This window comes from Apus apus, chromosome 28 (genome assembly GCF_020740795.1).
Source record: "Apus apus isolate bApuApu2 chromosome 28, bApuApu2.pri.cur, whole genome shotgun sequence".
NCBI classification, from domain to species: Eukaryota; Metazoa; Chordata; class Aves; order Apodiformes; family Apodidae; genus Apus; species Apus apus.
Window position 1 is genome coordinate 364,502 of NC_067309.1, and position 11,147 is coordinate 375,648.

General features: G+C 55.4%; 1 protein-coding gene across 1 annotated transcript; it reads left to right on the forward strand.

Annotated features, from left to right (window-relative positions):
- The first annotated feature begins 5,250 nt into the window (after positions 1 to 5,250).
- On the forward strand, positions 5,251 to 9,422 carry LOC127395004 (keratin, type II cytoskeletal 4-like). The gene is made up of 9 exons (XM_051641379.1): positions 5,251 to 5,733; positions 6,302 to 6,519; positions 7,443 to 7,503; positions 7,711 to 7,806; positions 7,905 to 8,069; positions 8,279 to 8,404; positions 8,616 to 8,836; positions 9,062 to 9,096; positions 9,205 to 9,422. The coding sequence occupies exons 1-9, from the start codon at positions 5,251 to 5,253 to the stop codon at positions 9,420 to 9,422; spliced, it is 1,623 nt and encodes a 540-aa protein (XP_051497339.1).
- The last annotated feature ends 1,725 nt before the right edge of the window (positions 9,423 to 11,147 follow it).

Sequence of the window (11,147 nt, forward strand, 5' to 3'; positions counted from 1 at the left end):
GCTCAGGGCCCACCTTGCTCGGGCTGCAGAGATGCCGTGGGACCTCCCGCACCTCCCGGGGGTCAACCCTGCTCCTACTGGCAGTAAATCCCCACCCCACATCCCTCGGAACTGGTTTGCACCTCCCCAGGGGTTCCCGGGGGGGGCTGCCCTCCTTCCCGCTTCCAGTCCAAGTGGATGCTCCTCCCAGCTATGTCCGAAATTATCCCTAATAATCATGTCATGGGAGACCGGGCTGTGTTTTCCCCTGGCAGTCAGAGCTGGGAACAGCTTTCCCCTGCGGATGGTGCTGGGCTGACGTCCCGGCAGTGTCCCGTGCTGGCCGGGGACAGCGGGGACACCCAACCGAGGTCACTGAACAGCGTCACTGTCGTTAGAATAATTATTGCTGTTATTAGAGCCCTGGGGGGGGGGGGGTCCGCAGCCCCGGGGGAAGGGGTCCCTGTCACCCCCGTGCCGGCAGCACGGCCGGTCGGAGGCTCCGGCAGCCCCGGGGCTCTTGGCTGCAGCCGCGGAGGATCCGCCCGTCTTCTGCAACACCCGCTTTGATCTCCTCGGGGACCCACCTTGTTATTGCTGCTCCGCTTCCCAGCTCCCGGCCCTGCCCTGCGAGCTGCCGGGTTAGGAACCGCCAGACGGAGCCTCCTGCTCCTTCCCGCGGGACACAGCGGGTTTTCTCGGTTGAACACGGGCCCGGGACAACTTTGGGGTGAAACGGGTACATTTCAGCTTTTGCTCAGCTTGCCTCCGGTTGAGGTTGAGGGTGGTGCCACCCTGGGGTGGCCAGCGGGACCAGGGCAGGGACTGTCCCCTCTGCTGGCACTGGAGTGGCTGCACCTCGAATCCTGGGATCATTTTCGGGCCTCACATGACAAGAAGGACTTTGAGGGGCTGGAGCGTGTCCAGAGAAAGGACATGGAGCTGGGGAAGGGGCTGCAGAAGTTGTGAGGAGCAGCTGAGGGAGCTGGGGGTGTCCAGCCTGGAGCAGAGGAGGCTGAGGGGAGACCTGCTGGCTCTGCAGCTCCTGAGAGGAGGTTGGAGCCAGGGGGGTCGGGCTCTGCTCCCCAGGAACAAGGGATGGGACCAGAGGAACTGGCCTCGAGTTGCCCAGGGGAGGTTGAGGTGGGATCTTGGGAACAATTTCTCCATAGAAAGGGTTGTCAGGGCCTGGCCCAGGCAAGGGTGGGGTCCCTATCCCTGGAGAGGTTTCCAAGCCCTGGAGATGGTGCTGAGGGACGTGGGGCAGGGGTGGCCTTGGCAGGGCTGGGTTAACAGTTGGACTTGAGGATCTAAAAGGTCCTTTCCAACCAGAATTATTCTGGGCCAGCAGAGACCAAGCCTGTGAGCCCCTGCCCCACAGTTGCCACCCCCCCCGTGGTGGGGACCTGCCAACCTCTGGTGTCCCTGTGCCCAGCTCTCCTCCCCTGGCCTTGTGAAGCCCTGAGCAGGTCTTGGAAGCTCATTAATGAAACGCAACTGGACATGTTGGCGGAGCTGCAAAACCTCCTGGGATCAGGTTTCACCTCTGGGCCAGGGGAAGGACCAGAGAAGATGGTTATTTATATCTTGCCATGGGAAGAGCCTTTCTTCTCCTTCCAGCCTCTCATTCCAGCCTGGCCCAGCAAAGCTCTTGGCATGAATCTGGGGGTTTGTCCGATGTCCTCAGGGAGAGGAGAAACCCTTGGAGGGTGAAACCTCTTGGAGGGTGGACCTGTGTGTGGGCATTGCTGGGAGCAATGGGGTTCAGCAGCTGAGGAGCTCTTGGATGTGTGTGGTGGGGCGTCTGGGTCCTGAACGATGGAGCCACATGGATTTAAACCCGGTAATGTTGAGACTGGACCTGGATTCTGGTGTGGAGAAGGAGCCTGAGCTCAGAGCTGCTCTTTAAAGAAGACTCACATCTCCTGTGTTTGGGAACATGTAACCCCTGCTGTGGGCTACATCAGGGCTCCTGTGAGGAGAGAGAAATGTTGCTGGACCTGGACTGTCCCTCAGCCCACTGGGGGGGGGGGGAGACACAGGAGAGGAGGTGTCAGTGATTAAAGCAGGGCCAGGTTGTCCCATGGTCTGTCCCTGCTCCCCACCCGTGGCTTTGAGGGGGAGGTCATCTCCACAGTGTGTTTCCCATCCCGGGATGCTCATCCCAAAGCTTTGCTGCTGCCTGGTCACTCCATCCCGGTGCTGGCCAGGGGATGGTGCCAATGTTGGGTCTCCAGTAGCCACCACTGTCACCTGTGCTTTGCTCCTGGTGCATCCAGTCCCTGGAGCACCCGAGATCCTCAGCCTTGGGCTGCAGGACAGATCTGGGAGGGAGCCCCAGTGCCCCACCAAGGTTTTCCCACCCCACCGTGGTGGGGCAGGACCTCATGGGTGTAGCAGGGCGTTTTGCTGGCCCAGCAGCTCCTTGGGCAAGGAGCTGTGCCAGGAGCCGGGGTGGAGCCACCCTGGGAACCCCGGGCAGCTCCAACAGGTTCACTCGGTTTCTCTGCCGGTTGCGTAAGGTCGGGAGGTGCAGCCGCCGCCTCCTGTCCCCCGGCCAGGCCCGGCGTCCCGCTGCTTCCCTCCTCCCCACCACCACGTCCTCATCATGGGCTGGAAAACCAGGGATCCCAGAGCCCCAGGGATCCCAGAGGCGGTTGCAGGTGGGACGGGGCACGCGGGTGCCTGGTGCCGAAGGGGAGTGAGATTCCCTGTTCCCAGCAAACCCCCTCGAGCAGAAGGTCCTGCAGTTCAACCAATGCCCATGAGGTTCAGAGTTATGGAATGGTTTGGATCATCTAATCCCAGCCCCTTGCCATGGGCAAGGACACCTCCCACCAGCCCAGGTTGCTCCAAGCCCCATCCAACCTGCCCTTCAACACTGCCAGGGATGGGGCAGCCACAGCTGCCCTGGGCAACCTGGGCCAGGGTCTCATCATCCTCTCAGAGAAGAATTCTTTCCTAATGTCCAACCTAAATCCCCCCTTTCCAGTTAAAAGCCTCCAGAAGAAGTCCTTCCTCCCTGCAGAGATGCCCCTATCCCAGATTTGCATGAGAAAGAAAAGCCAGGGGTTTGGGCTGGGACCTGAAGCTGCTTCCCCAAACCTCTCCCACGAGTGTCCCCAATAAAAGGGATAATTACAGAGCTGGCTTTTATTGCCACAGTTCCAGCTGCAGCTTGTGGTTTGAGGGGTGAAGTTTTATGGCTTTTGATTTTTTTTTTAAGGGCAGGATAAGTGGGGATCCTCAGTTGGAAGGCACATTCAGACACCTCTGCTCATTAAAGTATAAATTAAAAGTTGTTAAGCAATTAAGTTGTACTTTTATTGAACAATGTGAGCTGGGTCAGAGCAGGAGTGGCTTTGCCAGGTGCCACGTGCTCTGGAAGGGACTCGTGGCTGGAGACTCTTGTGACTGGAGATGCTGTAAGGACCATCAGGGAATGTCCCAGCAGTTCCTGGAAGGTTTCTAGACCTGCCCCTGTGGACAGGGGCAGAGCTTCTCAGCCTGGCAGTGGCACCTGGACCCTGTTGAAGGTGTGCAAGAGGGAGACATGGAGGTGTTCTGGTCTCTGCAAACCCCTCCAGTCTCAATGCACCCATCAGAGTGTTGTGGTTTGGGCCCAACACAACAACAAAGGAACAGCCCCATGGCCACTCACTCAACTCCCCCCCCCCCCCCAACTCTGGGATGAGGAGGACAAACTCAACCAGAAGCTCATGCGTTGGGACAAGGACAAGGAGGGTTCTTCACCGATTAGGGTCCCAGGACAAAGACTTAACCTGGGGAAAAAAATAATTTAATGTCATACTCATCAAACACCCCCAGGACACAGACACCCCCAGAGCAGGGCTCACACACCTCACCCCACCCCTCCCTTCTTCCCACCCAAATCCCTTTGTTCCCCATTTCTCTCCCTCCTCCCCCCAGCAGCACAGGGGGATGAGGTTTAGAGTCAGCTCACAGGCTGCTGGTTCCTGCTGCTCCTTCCTCCTCAGGAAGAAGGATTCCTCACAGTCCTGCCCTGCTCCCCACGGGTCCCTCCCATGGCAGAGTCCTCCACCAACCTCTGCTCCATCAGCCCTTCCCACCAGCCCCGGAGCTGCTCCAGCGCTGCCCGCAGAGTCACGGGGGCTTCGGGAACAGGCACCTCCCCTGCCCGGGGGCTTCCACAGCTGCACCAGCCCAGCCCACTGGCCACAAAACACAAGCCCACTGGCCAAGTCCACCCCTCCTGGCACCTTCAGGGAATGTTCCCCGCATTCCTCCACGAGTGCAGGGGCACAGCTGCCATCTCCCCATGGGTGCAGGGAAACTTCTGCTTGGGCACCTTCTTCCCCTCCCTCCTCACCAACCACCAGCACCGCGCTCCTCCTCCAGCACAGCTCTTCTTCCCCCAGGTGTGTCTCTGCTCAGGTCTTATAGCTGTTCTTTGGTATGCTAATGTAGAGGTGCATCTGTTGTCCCTTTAATGGCTCCTTGGCTGGTTTGGAGCAGGGGGAGCTTCTCAGCTTCTTACTGGAGCCCCCCCTGGAACCCTTGCCCTTCTACCCACCAAACCAAACCAGAACACAGAGAGATAAAGAAATGACTTGAAGACCATTTTAAAAGTGTTTCTAAGTCTTCTTTATTGACACAAGCCTAATTTTATAACCAACCCTGCCAAAGACTAATGCTCCCTGGTTGTGAAACAGTTTTAGGCAGCCCCAGTCAAACCTCCTCTGAGCAGGAACTTGAACCCAGGTGCATCTGAGGGTGTGATTGGGAAACCAGGTTTTTGTTGGAATTCAATGAACCAAGCACCTGCCATCAGGCTCAAAATGAGTGATTTAGCTAAAATAAGGGTCTTTCTGGAGGGTGTGATGTGTCAAAGAATTTCTGGTGCTTTGTCATTGCTGTGAGAGGCTCAGAGAGGCTCATGATGAGTTGGCAGTTGCAGTGCAGAGAATTTGCTTTGGAATTGGGCTTCCAACACCAACAATAGCTTTGTTTTTTTTTAGCTCTGGAGGGAGTGTTTTGAGGCAGGTCATGGTGGTGGCAAAGGGAGGAGGGCATCCATCCAAACCCTAAAACAATGAATACAATAATAAAAAAAAACAACACAAAGGGAGACCTCTCCACTCCCCTGACACCTGGCCAACTCCTTGAGCAGATAAAAAGGGGACCTCAGCCACTGCACCCACAAGACTCGCCTCCTCTCGCCTCCAAACCTCCTCCTGTGCCTTCTTTGCTCTTCCCTCTGCACGGGTTGACTCTTGGGGACCCATCACCATGTCTCGTCAGTCCTTGGGAAAAGGATTCAGCTCCAGCTCCGTTTGCTTCGGAGGGAGGAACAAGGTCGCGCTCAGCTCTGTGTCCCGAGGATACAGGGGACCCGGCAACGCTGGTGGCTTCAGCAGCAGGAGCCTCTACTGCTTGGGAGGCAATAAAAGCACCTCCGTGGGAGGGTTCGGGGCCTGCAGAGGTTTTGGGGTTGGCGGCTATGGCGCTGGGGCAGGGTTTGGTGGTGGCTACGGTGGTGGGGTCGGAGGCTTCTGCGGTGGTTTTGGTGGCTTTGGTGGAGGGTTTGATGGAGGGTTGGGAGGTCAAGGCTTTCCCCCTTGCCCACCGGGTGGCATCCGGGAAGTGACCATCAACCAGAGCCTGCTGACCCCACTCCACCTGGAGATTGACCCCGAGATCCAGAAGGTGCGAACACAAGAGCGGGAGGAGATGAAGCAGCTCAACGACAAATTCGCTTCCTTCATTGACAAGGTGAGAGGGGCTTCAGCCCAGGGCTGGGGGTGGAGGGTTGGTCTGACTTCATCTCCAGCTGGTTGTCACCCACCCAGCCCCCAAGAGCCCCTGCAGGCAGGGAGATGGTGGCTGGAGAAGTGGCTTTCCCAAGGTTATGGAGAAACCTAGAAATAGGATCCCTGGTTCTTGAGGCCATGGTGGTGGTGCTAAGCTGTGGGACCATGTACTTACATGTAGACAGCCTCAGATGAGTGTCTGCTGATGGGCTCTGTCCATCCATGGGCTGAAGGGCTTTGGGTGCTTTGGCCTATTTTTAAGAAGAAGATGCCAAAGCAGAGAAGGTCACTGTTCTTCTGCTCTTTAGAGATTGGAGAGGGCAGGTGACCCACCTTTGCCCTCTCATCCTAGAGCTGTGGTCCTGCCTGTCCAGTGGGACCCTGGAGTTAATCCTCACTGGAGATGAGAGCAGACAGCAAGGTCAAACTCCTTAAATGGGGAAAAATATGGAAAACCTAGGGAAAAAAATCAGTATGATGCTTTTGGGAAGAGTCTGACTCTTTTTCTACCCACCCCTGCAATCATTCAGGTCCGGTTCCTAGAGCAGCAGAACCGAGTCCTGGAGACCAAGTGGAAACTCCTGCAGGAGCAGGGGGGCACAGTGACAGGGAGCAGGAACCTTGACCCCTTTTTTGAGACCTACATCAGTGGGCTGAGGAAGCAGCTGGACTCCCTGGGCAGCGAAAAGGTGCAGCTGCAGGCAGAGCTGAAGAGCTTCCAGGACATGGTGGAAGACTTCAAGACCAAGTACGTTGTCCTTGGTGTGGTCGTGGTTGGGCTGCCTGGTGGTGGAAAAATATAGAGGTAAAAACTGACTTTGAACAGCCAGGAAATGGAAGGAATCAGAAGGATTGGCAGTAATTCACTTGTTTCAATGATTAGAAGATGTAACAGGTTTGAGGGAGGTTTTCATCAAGTGAGTTTTGGCACCAGGTGGTGATTTTTCAAGTATTTCTCAATATTTGCACCGTTGCCTGAGTTATGCTCCTCACTGAAGCAGGATCCTCTGCTGTTTGTCTTCCTCACTTAAGGATCTGTGACATTATGATTTAATGAACTAATTAGATCTGTTGCTAAATCCTGCTTCCTCATGGATTTCCTCCTGGGTTCCTTCCCATAATATCCTTCATGATTCGAAGCTTGGAGCTTTCTTTGGACAGATTATGTGGGGCAAAAAATAAAAAAAAAGAGAAAAAAAGAAAGGATTCTTTTCCTGCTGTAGTTTATTAGATAAAATTGTCCAGCCTGAAATGCAAGAGTAAAACCTTGAGAAATGTTTCCAGGGAAGGAGTTACAAAAAATGCTGGGAAAGCAAGTCTGGGACTCACTGGGATTAACCTTGATCTGCTGAGGTTGACTTTATTTTGGAGTCAAATCCACCACTTAATGAATGCTCTGCAGCAATTACCTGCCCCGATAAGTGGTTGGAAATGGCCAGTGTTGAGGACTTGAAGGTCCTGGGGGCTCGTAGAAGGAGTCAGGGTGGCCACAGACACCAAGACATGGGGAGGTTCCTCTGTGCAGGGTGGTGAGGAGCAGGAAGGTGCAGTGCTGGTGCTTGCCCTGTTCTTGCTGCCCTCATTACTCTGAGGCCAAGAGTTTCTGGTTGCCAGCAGCAGCTGGAGCCAAAACAATCATCCAGATCCCATCTCCCTCCTTGTCGCCAACAGGTATGAGGAGGAAATAAACAAAAGAACGGCTGCTGAGAACGACTTTGTGCTCCTGAAGAAGGTAAAGTACTTTTTTCTATTGTTATACAGAGGGGTCTTGCTGCAGGGGACATTCTGCTGCCACCAGCACTGAGCTGCTGGCATCAGCCGTGCTCCAGGGCCCTTGCTGGAGGTGACACAGGGACATGGGGCCCCAAAGGTCTCACAGTGAAACATCAGAGAAAGTGGCACATGTCAGGCAGGTTTTCACCTCCCACCCCTCCTGCAGGATGTGGATGGAGTCTACATGACCAAGGTGGAGCTTCAGGCAAAATTAGATTCTCTGGCAGATGAGATCAACTTCCTGAGGTGCCTTTACGAGGCGGTGAGTGGTCCAGCTGCCTCTGGAGGGGGGCGGAGAAGGGCTGGGACACAGCAAGGAGGTTACAGCAGGGCTAAAGCCAGATGTGGTGTGAATTGCAGGAGCTGGCTCAGATGCAGAAGACTGTTTCTGACACCTCTGTGGTTCTCTCCATGGACAATAACCGAAACCTGGACCTGGACAGCATCATTGCAGAGGTCAAAGCCCAGTATGAGGAGATCGCCAACAGGAGCCGGGTGGAGGCTGAGACTTGGTACCGAAACAAGGTGAGTGCTCCACACCTTGCTTGTGACCAGGAGTGGCTGTGGAGGGGGAGGTGCTCCTGGTGATGGCCCAGGCCATGCTGAGACTTGCATTGTTGCTGGTACTGATCCAGCCAGGCAGGTACTGATCCTGCCACATGCTCACCTTGACTTGCACGGGCTGGAGCCACTTGTGGTGGACCTAACATGCTCCTCTCCCTTCTGCCTGCCAGTATGAAGAGCTGCAGGCCACTGCAGGCAAGCACGGGGACAGCCTCAAGGACACAAAGATCGAGATCTCTGAGCTCAATCGCATGATCCAGAGGATACGGGCTGAGATTGAGAATGTGAAGAAGCAGGTAGGGGCTGCGTTTCCTGGGAAAGGGGTGTGAGCTCTTGGCAATGCCCTTCAGAGCTTCCCTAAAAGCAAACAGCTCAGCAAGAGTCCCTGCAAGGGGGGAGGAACCTGCTGCATCTGCGAATAGCTGAGCTCGAGTGACCTGGGCTCATGGCTTCAGCCCTGACTGTCTGCCCCTGCCCCACTCATCTCACCCACATCTTGTCCTCCAGTGTGAGACCCTGCAGAGCTCCATCGCAGACGCTGAGCAGCGCGGGGAGCTGGCCCTCAAGGATGCCAGGACCAAACTGTCTGAGCTGGAGGATGCTCTGCAGAAAGCCAAGGCTGACCTGGCCCGGCAGCTCCGTGAGTACCAGGAGCTGATGAACGTCAAGCTGGCCCTGGACATCGAGATTGCAACCTACAGGAAGCTGCTGGAGGGAGAGGAGTGCAGGTGGGTGACAGCAAGAGCTTGACTCCATCCTGCTAAACCAGTAGGAAGAACATGGCCCATGGCATCTCCTCTCCTAAAATATCCATGGTGTTGCCACTAGCTATGGACTAGGGCCCTATAACTGCTGTTATTTATGCCCATGGTCTGATGGACCAAGCCCAGCTTCCTGGAGCTGGACCAGTCCAGAGCTCTAGCTGGAGCTGATGTTCCCTCTTTTCCTTGCAGGATGTCTGGAGAGTGTCAGAGCGCTGTGAGCATCTGTAAGTAGTGTTCCCCCCTCCTGAGGGAGCATGGTGGGCTGGGCTTGATGCCCCAAAACTTGATGGTGACATCAGGGGTAACCTCATGCCTTCTGTTCTCCTCTGCAGCCGTGGTGGGAGGCGGCAGCGGGCTGAGCCTGGGAGGAGGACTCGGGAGAGGCAGCTGCAGCACTGGTGGTGCCGGCTTCTGCTACAGCCTGGGAGGGGCTGGGTTTGGCTCTGGGGGGGGATTTGGCTCTGTGGGTGGAGGGGCTAACTCCGTGGTGGGATCCAGCACCATTCTGAAGAAGACCACCAGCTCTACATCTACCAGCCGGAGGTTCTAGGGAAGCGAAGCTACCTCACCCCTCCCCGACACCCAGAGGAGAAAGGAAGCAAATGTTGTGACAGTCACCACCCACCACCCCCTCCTTGCCAAGGTGGCAATTCCATGTTAAAGCTCCACCATCTTCAGGACTGCACAGAAAAGTCCACCATGACAACATCCACCAGCTTGTGACCAAGGGTCTCCACAGGGTTTGAGACCAGCTTGCTGCCCTCCAGATGCTGCAAAGCTGCTGGTCACCACGGTGCTGGGACTCAGCAGGAAGCAGGACCTGACCATCCATGGGAAAGCCCCAGCCATGGCTGGGATGAGGCTACAGAGTAGCATGGGCCACCAGAGAGGTGTCCCAGCAGGGACATGCAGAGGGTCGCTCCGTGTGCTGTGTCCTGGGAAGCCTGCAAGGACATTTGGCTCCTTTCAAGATCTCGTGCTGGATCCAGCTGTGGTGCAACTTTAATTGGTGCTGCTCATCAGCCAGGGCTGGAACTTCAAAACAAGAATTTCCTCATGGTGACTAGTCCCAGCTGAAGACGTTTCTTGCCCTGCTGAAGTTTGGTTTCTTGGTTGGTTTTTATTTTCTGAGCTCAGTATCTGCAGTTTCACCCCAGGTCGTTAAAGCTGTTGTAAAATGTGCAGTTTTGCTCAGGATTTTCCTGTTCCTTGTAACAATTGTGCTCGTTTGCTTCAGCCTTTCTCCTCTGGCATGTGGCATCCCCCAAATAAACACTCGAGGCAGTCACCTGGTGTGGTTTTCTCTCTGACCAAAGAGTTTCGTGTTGCAACAAGTCTCCCCTTTTGCTGGGACCTGGAAGTGTTCCCTGACTTTTTCCTACCTTTGAAGTTTGCATTTAAAGGCACCAAAGAATCACGTGCCCCCATCTCCTGCCCTTCTCACCCCTTGTCCTCCAAAAACATGGGCACTTAGTTTGTCAGGAGGGTGAAGGGGGGCTGCAGGGAGGGGGGGTTACGGTGGCTGAATCGCTCTGGGTGATGGGATGACCTGGCCAAGTGTGACACACGGGGGGATCTGGAGTGACATTGGTGGGAATGAGCCATTCCTGGCAGTGTGGGAGGAGGGACAGAGGCAGCTGGGTTGAACTGGGCTGCTCTCCTCTGTCCTTCTGCTGGGTCTCCTAGGGTGAGACAGGCAGTTGGCCCAGATAGATCAGAGCAGACTTTCAGACTCAATATCTCTTCCACCAACTGATTTATCTTTCCAAGCCCTTTCCTTGCTTGGCCAACTTGGGTTATTCCCCAGCTGCCCCCTCTCTGGCTGACCACTGCTCCCAGCACACCACTGGCCTCCAGCTGTGCTTCCCTGTCCTCCAACATGCTCCCACTGCTGTGGTGCCCACAGCTGGCGCAGTCATGACAAACCCATGGCTCAGCCCTCAGTGCTTTTGGAGCATCCTACAAGGGCTGGTGTAGAAGTGGGAAGGGTGATCCATCACCCCTCTAGCTAACTCAGAGCTCAGTGTCCATGATGCTGGAGCCAGCCCTGCAGCTTTTACTGTTGCTGGACCAGCCAAGGATCCATGAGTTGCTTTTAAGACCTCTCCAAAAGGTGAGACCATGGGAAGAGCAAGATCTCAACCCTCTGCCAAGCCCTACCCCTCCACAAAAGTAGAATATTTTTGATGAGCTGTAAATTTAGAGTAAAAAACTCCCAGTGTGGTTTGACCTTTTGCTCAGGAGACCTTGAATCACATCCCTGGTCAACCGCAGA

Excerpts from the sequence above, each read along its gene's own strand:
- LOC127395004 (XM_051641379.1), top strand. The coding sequence starts at position 5,251 with ATGTCTCGTCAGTCCTTGGGAAAAGGATTCAGCTCCAGCTCCGTTTGC. Across the intron at positions 7,504-7,710 it reads ACTTTGTGCTCCTGAAGAAG|GATGTGGATGGAGTCTACAT; the intron begins GTAAAGTACTTT and ends CCCCTCCTGCAG. Across the intron at positions 8,837-9,061 it reads CTGGAGGGAGAGGAGTGCAG|GATGTCTGGAGAGTGTCAGA; the intron begins GTGGGTGACAGC and ends TTTTCCTTGCAG.